This window comes from Enhydra lutris, unplaced genomic scaffold (assembly GCF_002288905.1).
Source record: "Enhydra lutris kenyoni isolate GAN:26980312 unplaced genomic scaffold, ASM228890v2 scaffoldscaffold19, whole genome shotgun sequence".
Lineage (NCBI taxonomy): Eukaryota > Metazoa > Chordata > Mammalia > Carnivora > Mustelidae > Enhydra > Enhydra lutris.
The window spans coordinates 38522667-38533853 of NW_019154103.1; the positions used below are offsets into that span (position 1 = coordinate 38522667).

The window sequence follows — 11187 nt, forward strand, 5'->3', positions numbered from 1 at the left end:
TGGTAAAGCTCTGGGAGAAATCTCAGATTAACATTTTTCAAATACACTGCTGATTTTTAAATAATAGCCTGAGGTAAGATTGTGCCACTGAAATAATATCATTAATTGGGCGATATCAAAGTGCTCCGAGTTTCCCTCTGTTTTGATCCTCTGTCTTGTGGAAGGCTGCATGATTGTACTTTGTCCGAGAAGAAGCAGAATTTGTGATTTTTCTGACTCATGAGGTAATTTTGCTTCCTTGGGACACTCTGAAAGTTATGAAACATGCCCCAGGCTCTCCACTTCAGCATTAAGAAAAATGGTTTTATCTGAGAAAAGAAGCCTGACTCTTCCTCCCGTTTATGCTTATGTTCCTTCTTGCCCAGTGCCCGAAACCATCCTGGAAGAACTCGGAATGGGACACAAAATTCACCTAGCTTACACCCCAATGCCCCAGCTTCCTCTGCTCTGTCACCTCTGCTGGCTTTTCTTTCTCTCAAGACCCAGGGAGACCAACAGTCAAATCCAACCCAGCGGGAACAGAGGTTTGTTACACACAGAAACCTGGAGGCCCCGTCTTCCCGCTGGGTTCCTGCTGGGCCAGGCCAAAGCAGGCACCTCCTTTCTGCAGGTGCTGTGGACACCTTGGCATTTGCATGACCAGAGAAACCTATCTTCCACTGCCATCTGGAGAACAAGGGAGACTCTCCCCAAAGCTGTTCCCCGCCCCCACCACCAAGGGCCAGGCTCTTCGCCCGCCAAAGCTCCAAAGGGCTGGCAAAGTGCTGGGCCAAGAGGGGCTTACCTCCCAGAGATGCTGTGTGTTCCTCACTGCGCCGGCCTGCACCTTCTCCGGGGGCAGAAGGACGCCCTGGAAGGGCCCGATCCAGGTGCCCTGCTGGATCCTCTGCGCCGCGCAGATGCCGTAGGCCAGGCCGGGCACGGTGCTGGTGCACAGGCACACCTCCCGCGGCAGGTCCCGGAGCCACTCGGGCAGCTCCGGCGGCGGCGCGGCGGCCGCGGCGCTGCTGGTGCCCACGAGCCGGCGCAGCGAGTGCAGCGGCCCGTGCATGGGACACTCGCCGTTGCGGTTGTCCGCACACATGTCGCAACCTGCCGGAGACGGGCGGGAGGGAGGGAAGGAAGAAGGTTAACCCGCCGCTCCAGGCGGCCCCTCCTCGGGGAGAGAGACCCCGAGACCACCCCATCCCCTCCCGGGAAGCCACCCGCCGAGTGAGCCCTGTAGGCCGCCGAAGCCCCTGGGAAGGTGGGGAGAGGGAAATTGCCGCACCCAAATCGGCCCGGTAGGGGGCAACCCCCCCCCCACCCCCGCCGTGTCCCAAAAGGCTGGCGAGCTGGGTGTGGATGGTGTGGCTCTCGCTGAGGATCCCCCATGGCCTGCTTTCTACTCCTCGAGGTGTGTCTCTCTCTCCTTCTTCCCTTCTTTCTCTAGTTCCCTCTGCTCCTCTCCCCTGCTCCCGGGAGTCCTCTCTTGACCAGGGGTTTGCAGGTGTGTTTCTCACGGTGCCAGGAGCAGACCCCCATCTCTTGCTCAACCTTCTGTCTCAGAGAGATTCTACTTTGGTCGCCTGAGTATAATTGGTTTTCTTCTTTCTACAATTTTAGAAGATCCTTCTAAAACCACTGGGGCAGGTGGGCTACCAGCCCAGCACAGAGCGCCCTGCTTACTCTGTAGGGACCCACCCACTCCCTGGTGCCTGCGCCAGAGTGCAGAGTCACCGTGGCCCGCCGGTGGCCTCCAGCACATCAGACACTGGCCAATGAGGGCGCACTGGCACTGGGGTCTGTGATGGAGCCCGCTCTGGCCACGGGTGGAAAAGGGGGGACTGTTCTGGTGGGTTTGGAGTGCCTATGCTGGAATTCAAGCTGTTCCCAGAAGCCAAAAAGGAATAAATTGCAAATTTAAGGATCAGGGTAACGGTTCAGTGGCGAGGGCCCCAACTCTTGCCCAGAGGGTTGATCCCCATGGCCGCAAGCAATTCTCAGGACTTGTAAGCGAAGGACAACTGTTGTGAACAAGGCTCCCTCTCTGACGCCCCCCAGAGCAGCCAGCAGCGCAAGGGGACACTTGCCCTCCCGCTGGGTCGGGTGGCTGTGGATGCCCAGGGTCCCTGCACTCGGACTGGATGGGAAAAGGCCAGGCGGCCGCGGGAAGCAGGGCCTGCGGCGACCGCGCTGTCGGATCGCAGCGCCCTCCGGGTTATTAATGGGCCTGGCGGAGCCGCGGTGTCTGCGCCCTGGCCCTGCAGACCTGCCTCAGCGAGGCAGCCTCGGCGCCTGCCAGCATGACCCGGCCTCCCCAGCCCAGCCTCCCTGGGGAGCCACAGTGCCTCACCCCCTACGCAAGGGAGCCCTGTGGCTAGGGACGGACAGACGGACGAACGGATGGATGGCGGGAAGTGGGGCACATTCGGATCCTCCTAGCTCTTGCACCTGGCTTTGGTCGCTGCCAGGCCTGGGGGATCGCTCTGTGTCCCCTCCGTGCTAAGACAGAGGAAAGCCCAGGTAACCTTTGACAAAGAGAATCACTGAGGAATCTTCAAGGAAGGAACCCCTAAAGGTAAACCCCGCTGCGGGGCGCGAACCCTGGTTTTGCCATTTGTTTCATCCCATCTCATTGGAGAAGGGCTCCAGTCGGCCATGCTTCCCCTCAGCCCCCTATCCCGCACTCCTCCCAAGAAAGCCCAGGAAATGAGGGACTCTCTGACTGCAGGGGTCAGACCCCTCCTGGAGGGGTCCCAGTCCCCCCAAGTGAAAAGCAGCAACCTGTTTCTACAGGTGGGGAAGTGCCCATGCCTCTGGGCGTCCATCACACAAAGGCCCCCTCTCCCAGTAACACCAACTAATCCAAGTAGAGCATCAGGCTCTGCTTTGGACGTTAGAGCCTAGGTGGAAAGTATCCCTAACCTTACCATATGTCAGCCCTTCCAGAAACGCTTCACACATCCTCTCAAGGTTCTGACTGTGAAAAACGACAACTTCATGACAAGGGGGGAATGGAAAGAAAGAAAGATGATAAAAATTCAAAGTCACCCAGTGCCTATGGCATTCCAGACACCTATCTTGAACCAAATATCGTATCATGATCCCCATTTTGCAGATGAGGCAATTTGAGGCTTCATGGGCAATTTTAACGAGACCAAGGATCAGAAATTAGAAAGTGGTAGAAAGATTCAGTCAGGTTTGGATGACTTCAAAGCCTCCAGATCTAAAGATCTACGGAGACCAGTGAAAGCTGGGAGAGTTTTATACCCAAACACATAATCAATAGAACTGAAGTATTTCACTGAAAGCATTATGGGGGGGCACAAAAATTGCTCTAGCATCAGCAAATTGCAGAGATTTCTGCATCTCTCTCCCACACTTGGGTTTGGGGAGGTTAAACGTATCGGAAAGTGAACAGATGATACCCTGGATTCTGAATTTTAGTGTCTGACCTCAGAGATGACCTTTCAGCATCGTAGCAAAAACAGCTTAAAACAAATGGCAATAAGCAAAGGCAACATGCCCCGTAAAAAATAAAAATCAAATCACTCCAGGGTGCTGCTTAACTCCCTTTCCCTTTCTGGCTGGCTCAACCAGGCACAGGGTAAGGAGCAAGAGCATTTGGTATTCACTCCCCACCCATCCACACCAGAGATCCTGTCAACTTCCCACATCTCCGCAACTTGTACTATCAGATCAAATACATCAGTAATAAAATAAGGAGGAAAAATACCAACTCCGGCCACCACCCCCACAGACAGCAAACACACTCCCCATATTTGTTACACAGGCTAAAACTATGGCCAGCCCTTCCTCCAAGCGGTCCTCCGAAACTCTCTTCTACCTAAGTTTCAACGGTCTCCAGCGGTGTTGAAAAACTTAATAGTGGCATTTTGCTTTAGAAAAAGCAGAGTTTCTCCCAATATGTAGAAGACTACTGGTGTATGAAGTCCACAGCAGCAAAAGGGAGGCCAATTCACTTTAATTACGTGAGTCTTAACTGATAAACCACCTCGTGCTTCCATCAAAATATTCTGCTGGAGAAGTTGACCAATGCCATCCAATTACATCTTATACCTTGTTGTTTTTTAATATACAAAACCTCTGCCATTGAAAACACCTGGCCTCTTACTCTATGTCTCAGGGTCCCAGAAGACTGTGAAGATGCCTCAGACAAGTTCAGTTATTACTCAGGGGTTGAGAAAAGCGTCACAGTGAGACAAACATTCTAACAGAGTGTTTTCTAGAGAAGAGCCATAAACACCTATAAGAGGAGGTCTGAGGGACAAGCTGACTAGATGCCCCAACTGCACCCCTCCAAAATGTATATCACACATACATTACACACAACATTCCACGCCAGGAAATACATAATACAAGTCTATTTGTATTCATAAAGAGTAAGCAAATAAACGTTCTTGGGTTATCCTAAAATAAAAGGGTAATTTTCCGTAAGTCCCTAATTATTATTTGTAAAGTGTTTTCTATATCTGTGAGAAACATAATCAGAAATCTCCAAGCAAGATACTGTGCAACGCTATTTCTAGGATTTGGCGATAGGAGAGATCATGGTCCCTCCCTCCTCTGTCTCTAGTAGGTCTGTCAGTGCTCCTGTTTCTGCACCCCTGAATGAGAGGAGGGAGCACCAGGTTACAGACTGAATTCACCCCCTGACTTGGGAAGGCCAGGCCAAGTGTAACGAAAAGCAGACTTTCACTCTTCATTTCATACCCTTGTGTACTGTTGGAGTATTTTTCCCACTACACACACAACTTTTGCAACTGAAAACGGAGCTATTTGAAGGTAAAGTGGGGGGGGGAAGCAGGCCATGGTTTTCTTTCCTGGTGTTTCACTTCGCGTTCTAGGAAAGGTGAAATTTAAAACGTTTCGGGCCTTCTTTGCTGTCTGGGGAGGCTGACGGACGCGTGTGGGCCCCGGCAGAGCCAGGACCCGCGGGGAAAACCCCCACCAGACCAAGCCTCGGCTCCACGACGCCTTTAGGCCTCCGCCTGCCCTCACTCATCCTCTGGAAAGGACACCGAGATTCAGCTGAGAAGCCTGCCTCCCCGCTTGGGCGGCAGTAACAGCCAAGTTATAAATCGTCCCCGACCGCTGGGGAGGTCGTGGCCCCCAGGCCCACAGGCCGAGCCCAGCGGGGCGGGCGCCCACCGATCCCGGCCGGCGAAGCGCCCCGGGAGTGCCGCCTGCTGGTAGCGGCGTGCGCGCTCCGGGCGCGGGCGCGGGGTTGCCGGGGTCCGGAGACTGGGGGCAAGCAGGGCGCCGCGGCCAGAGGCTCCCACACCGGGGTGCACGCCCCCGGCCTCCAGCCTGCGCTCTGCAGCCAGCCCTCGCGCGCCAGAGGCTAGACGGGACGGGGCGGATGGCCAGGCCCAGGCCGGCTGGAGGTCCGGCACCCAAGTCCGAACCTTGAAGGCCTCGGCCCCTCCCTGCCAGCCGGGGGCTCCCCGACGAGACCTAAGTGGCCGCGACACCGCCCCCTCCCCGCGGCTGCTCGGCCTCCGCCCCACTGGAGCCTTTCGGGCTCCCGGGAGAGGCCCCAGAGGCGCGTCCAGAAGGCGAGGCAGGCTAGCCCCGACCGCCGGTGAGGGGAGCCGACTGTGGGCGCGCGGAACCTTCTGGAGCGCTCTCTCTAGGCGAGTTTAAAGCTCCCGGCGAAATCGCACAGGCACAGGGCTTCCCCCGCTCCGCCTGGCTGCCGGCTTGGCCCAGGGACCAAGAGCGAGAGACAAAAGGGGGAGGAACAGAAAGGGGGGGACGCAATGTGGATTTTACTTGTCTTCCGATGACTGTATTAATAAATTAAATGGGAGCGCCGGGGTGTGCGGGCGGGAGAATATTGCGCCGAGATAAACCTGGCTGGCCCCTGCCCCTGCGAGGCGGCCATACACAACACAGAGATGATGAATAGGAGGGAGAGGAGATCGAAGCGGGCCTGGGCTGGCTCCACTCTCCCCTACAAAACCATAGGGCAATTAATTGTGGCTTGTCCCCTCATCCTTCATCTCCTGGTGGCACATATCGATGGAGATTACTGCTGATGGACCATTTTATCACCTTAAATAAACAGTCGCCACCTCGTCTAACCTCAATCTAATATATGGCTCTATGTTAAGTTTCAGGGCGCTAGATAACGAATGATGTAAAATAGCTAAATCATGTGTGTTACGGGATGGGGCTGGGCCTGCACACAAAAAGAGAGAAAAGAGAAAAAGAAAAATAGAACACGAAAGCCCACACGCTGGCTCCCAGCCTCCCTCCCACAAGGGACTAGGTCTGAAATCTAAGTCGCTGGCGGCTGACAGCGGGGACGCTGGGCAGGAGCAGCGGAGCCTGGGCCTTAGTGGCAGGAAGACCCCACTGTGGGGTTACTGGGCTCGGGAGCTCCCCCAAATAGGACCTGCGTTTTCCAGCTGGATGGGAAGAGACTGGGGCAGGTCTGATAGTACCCTCCTTTTAGCGTGCTCTCCCCATCTCTCTCTCTAACGGCTACTGGACAAACCCCGGATTCCCTTCTCTTACAAAACCCCTCTCCCCCAGCCCTTGGAAAGGGTGGCGCTACTAAGATAAAAGCCTCGCGCCCTACTCTGACACCTGAGCACCTGCCAGTGCTGTTCCCTCCACTGTTCCCTGCATAGCAAGGCTTCCCCAACGTGCAAGGAGGCAGAGACCTCCAGCTGGGGAAGTTGCAAAGCGTCCCCATCCCACGCGGAGAGACCCCTCCGGGGAGGGCTTAGCTGCCAACTCCCTCCCAGATGGAAAAAAGGAACACCTTCCCTGGAAGGTCTGCAAAGGCAATCAGCCAGGCCCGAGGCACTGCCCGGTATCATTCGTACAAACACCAGGGGCGCCCTGTGGCCGCCTTTCCCTACCTTCCAAGAGGAGTGACGGGGTCTCAAGCAAGGCACCAGCTCCCCAAGCCGAGAAGAGGCAAACAGCGGAGGAGCCTGACCTAATCAGCGGCTTTAGGCAACCAGGCAGCAAATGCGGGCGGACGGTAATACAAGACACGGAAGAAAGGCCCCATCTTCCATTTCTGTTATGCCACCGCCCACCGGGATTCGGGAGGTGAAAAAAGGAGGCAAATAGGCATGCAGAGAGTCAGGAGAAAGTGTACTTCCATGGTGGAATAAACCCACAGGGATAAGAGAAATATATGGGAAGAGTTCACCCCAGCCAGCATATACAGTGTCTGCTGTTTTTAAGTCCTTTCGTGTGAAAGCAAACTACAGGACCCTCCGCTATGCCTTAACTGAGGTCTCGGCCAAAGATGCCAGTAAAGTTTCAAGGTGAAGCGAGTGTTAATGATTCACACGTGTTACTGGGTTGTTGCTCCCAGGCAAAGAGGGACTCTTGTAAAGGGAAGAGAATTGAGGGGGTCCCTTTTTTAGCCTTGTAAGAGAAAGAAAATGACTCAACATCCTTTTAAATACAAAATAATAGAATGAAGCAATGCAGAGTGGTCACTTCACAGATTGCTTCTACAAGCAGATGGCAAGAACCTAAAAGGAAACTAGGAAAGTGTGTGCAGGGGAGAAAAATTAACAGATGCTTCCCTTCTTGGCAGCCCCTCACCCCACCCCATGTCACCCCCACCCTCATATAACATGGGAATAAGCAGCAGCTCTGGTTTTCACCACCTTCCAAGTAACAGACCAACTTCCCCCGAGAAGTGGGGGGCCTAAAGTTTCCCACCCTTTGCATTTCGATTTTGTTTTGACCCCCTCTCCGCCGCGCCCCCCCCAGATTAAACTCAAGCACTTCTCACTCTATCTTTGGAAAACACATCCCAAGGTTTCCAATGAGTGTGTACTCTGGCCCAGAGAAGTTTCTGGAAGGATGACAGGCCCCCTCGGCCAGCATTACACAAAGCTACCTCAGCTTTCCATTTTCTTTCTCAAAGGCCCTTTAATTAGGAAACAACGAGAAGTGTAACCTCTAATAGGACAAACTGCCTTTCTCTGCCTTCTGTGGCCCCCCCCCCCACTCCCCGCACTTTGCACAGGGAAGCAGTTCAGTCAGTCGACTTAAAAGGGGATACCGGAAGATTAACACAATGGGAATAATTTAAATAAATCATAATCCATTTCCTCCGTCCAGAGGAAAATGTTACCTGGATGATCCAATGGCTCAATAACCACATATTAATTAGCAATCTCTCCCAATTCTTTCTCAGATTAATCTAGGTTTTCTTCTGAAAATGCACCGAACCTTAAGACTGCACTGTGAACAATACAGGAGCCCAGGGCACAGCCAGAGGTTTAGCGTGCTGCTGCTGCCATCTTTTCCGACATTCATTTAATTCAGCAGAGAAACTGCAAGTTTGATGAGGCACGCTCAGGCCACAATGCCTATATTTCAGAACTGTCTTTTCCAAAGCGTTTCTTGCCTTTTTAATTCACATTTTTTAAAAAAAGAACTGTTTGTGAAAACAACATAGTCAAGAAATTCAGGAGGAAGTAAATGGGTTTTTTTTTTAATCCATTAGGACAATATAATTTTATCAAATCTTCTAAAGTTCTAAAATACACAGGGCAAATTCGAGGAGAAACCCTCATTTTAAACCAGTACTTTACCCTCAAGCTCTGGAGAGGGAAAAAGTAAATATAACTGCTCTTTTTTGTTAGTAATAATTATCTCCATCAGAAAAACGATCCCCATCCCTTATGAAAAGACTGAAATACCGCCATCCCTAGGCTCTTGTCTAGTGTATCCTCATCGAAGTAATGACTCTGGGAGTCCTTTAGCTAAAACCTGTAGTTATTTTGCTTTTACAACGAATTAAGAAGTTCAGGGAATTAAGAAGTTCAGGGAGCAGTAGCCATTCTGCAGGAAGGGGCTTACTCAAAATAGAATGATTATACGTGTTGATCATCAACTTTCCTCCTGCAGGAACTTAAGGAAGGAATGAGATGAAAAGGGCCAAGTGAGCGCTGAGCTTGCAAATCCTCTACTGCTTTCAACCTGACTCTCTTCACCTTTAATATTCTCTCCAGAGATCTCTGGAACTATGTGGAACACCTACACCAATGCCTTAGGTGTTCACATCATAACTTCTGACACTACCAAAAAGAACTGGGTGTGCACCAATGCACATTCTTGGCCTTCATTTAGCCTTTTGTTGCGAGACCTTAAAACAGAGCTTGTACTTGTGAGCAGCGTTTGAAACTCTGAATATAGGCATCGAAGCTAGAAGAGACTCTCGAGCTCTAATTAGCCTTTTGCCTAATTTTTGAATTAGGCATTTGCCCTTTACTGGGCAACAAGGAAAGTACGCCGCTAATACTAAACCACTGTCACAATCCTTAAAACAAAACAAAACAAGTAAACCAACAAGCGTGCCTACGGATTCCGAATGTTTAAACGATCGCGGGTGCAGGGAGAACGCGGGATCCGCAGGGAACGACCCCACCCTACAGTTGGAAATGTTTTCTCATTAAGCAGCTGACAATTTTTCTTTTTCTCCTTTCTAAATAAATAGAAGACCTAATAATAATGCATGCCTGCGAGAAGAAACTGACCCAGTGTCATCCAAAATTCTTACTCCAGCGGCTTTCAGCGGGTCCCCTGACAACCCGGCGGCCCGAAAATAAGCAGATGAAGTTAACTCCAGAAGCAAGGTATGGAGAAGGAGACACAAGCCCTGGAATTCACGGTCCCCAGAAAAACTGAGCGTCCCTCCCGTGTCCCACTGAGGCCAAGCTAAGCTCCCGCGTGCGCTGCTCGTACCCGCCCGGCCCCGGGCACAATCCCACGGGAGGCCAGAGATCTGTGTGGCCGGTCCTCGAGCAGCTCGGGTTTAAATACGCGGGGCTGCGAAGCAGGGAATGAGGGGGAAAGGAAAAGGGAACCCCAAGGTGCCACCCGGCTTCCCATACGTTCTCTCGCTTTCTCTAACGGGAAAATTTTGCCACAATGGTCTAAGAGGTGCACAGCCGCGGCCTGGACCAGCCCACCCCCCGAAGTCCCAGCTCGGCTCATCCGCCCCGCTTCCCCGCTGGGCGCCCGCGCTGGACGGCGCCCGCGCCCCTGGAGAGCGCGCGGGCTGCAGCTACGTACGGTTGTTGGGGTCGCTGGTGTGCTGGTTGAGCGGGATGATCTCCATGCGCTGCTGGCCGTACAGGTAATAGTCCAGCTCCTCCGCGCTGCAGCGGAAGCGCGGGCCGCCCCGCAGGTCCCCGCCGCTGCCGGCGCACTTGGAAGGGCCCGGGCCCGAGGCGGCGCCGAGGCACAGGTCCTTGGGGGGTAGCGGCTCCGCGGCGACGGCGGCGGCGGCCAGAGGCGCGAACACCGGCAGCTGCGCCACGGGCAGGGCCGAGAGACCCGCCAGCGCGGCGGCCGCGGCGGCCGCGGCGGCGCAAGAGGAGGCAGAGGAGGCCGAGGTGGAGGACGACGCCGGAGTAGAGGAGGCGGAGGAGAGCGACGCGGGCCGCGGCCGCAAGCTGTCCGGCGGAGGCTCTGCGCGCTCCGGAGGCGGCGGCGGCTGGAGAGGCTGCGGCGCGCCCAGGGGACCCGCGGCGCCGCCGCCCTTGAGCGGGCCGCCGCTGCCGCCGTGCGGGAAGAGTTGCTGCCAGTGCTGCAGATAGGCTGGGTCCACTTTGAGAAAGGCCGAGCCGCCGGGGTCTCCCGGCTTCAGCATGTCCGACCTCTCAAGCTGGGGGCAGAGGGTAGAGAGGAGGGTGCGCGTGAGCCGGGCCCCAGGGCTGGGGAGAATGACCGCCCAGACCCCGGAGCGAGAGCTGAGCTCCGGGCTCCTACTGCTGCCGCCCGGCGCCGCGGCTCCCTCTTTCCAACTCCGCTAGGGCGCAAAGTTTACTCTGAAGCGGCGGCGCCGCTCGAAGGGAGCTCCGTGCACCCCGCCTTGCTTCCAACCCGGGGAGCCCAGCTCCCGGCCCGCAAGTTGAAGCCCGGCGCGAGGGCGCTCGTCCGCACAACTCGGCGGCAGGAGGTAGCCCCCGCTGTCGGCCGGCGCCCGGAGCAGACCCGAGCCGGAGTGGCGCAGCGCCGGAGCCTCCTTGGCCTCCGGCGCCAGGAGGCGGGACAGTCTCGCCCCCCGCCCCTAGCCCAGGATCTCCAGCCTCCTACCTAGGGGGCCCAAGACCCCCAGCCCTAGACTAGCCTCGCCTTACCTGGAACCTCGGAACTGCCGGCGGGTGCGTGGGTGCGTGCGTGCGTGTGTGTCCG

At 54.9% G+C, this 11187-nt stretch overlaps 1 protein-coding gene across 1 annotated transcript in view; it reads right to left on the reverse strand.

Moving 5' to 3' along the window:
• Positions 1–10642, reverse strand: part of LOC111148449 (PR/SET domain 6) — a 100781-nt gene extending 90139 nt beyond the window's left edge. Inside the window, exons 1-2 of the mRNA XM_022505001.1 lie at positions 10063–10642; positions 785–1092 (exon numbers count right to left, since the gene is read on the reverse strand). Of these exons, the coding sequence (XP_022360709.1) occupies positions 785–1092; positions 10063–10642 (888 nt within the window). The remainder of the gene's footprint in view (positions 1–784; positions 1093–10062) is intronic.
• Between the last annotated feature and the right edge of the window lie 545 nt (positions 10643–11187).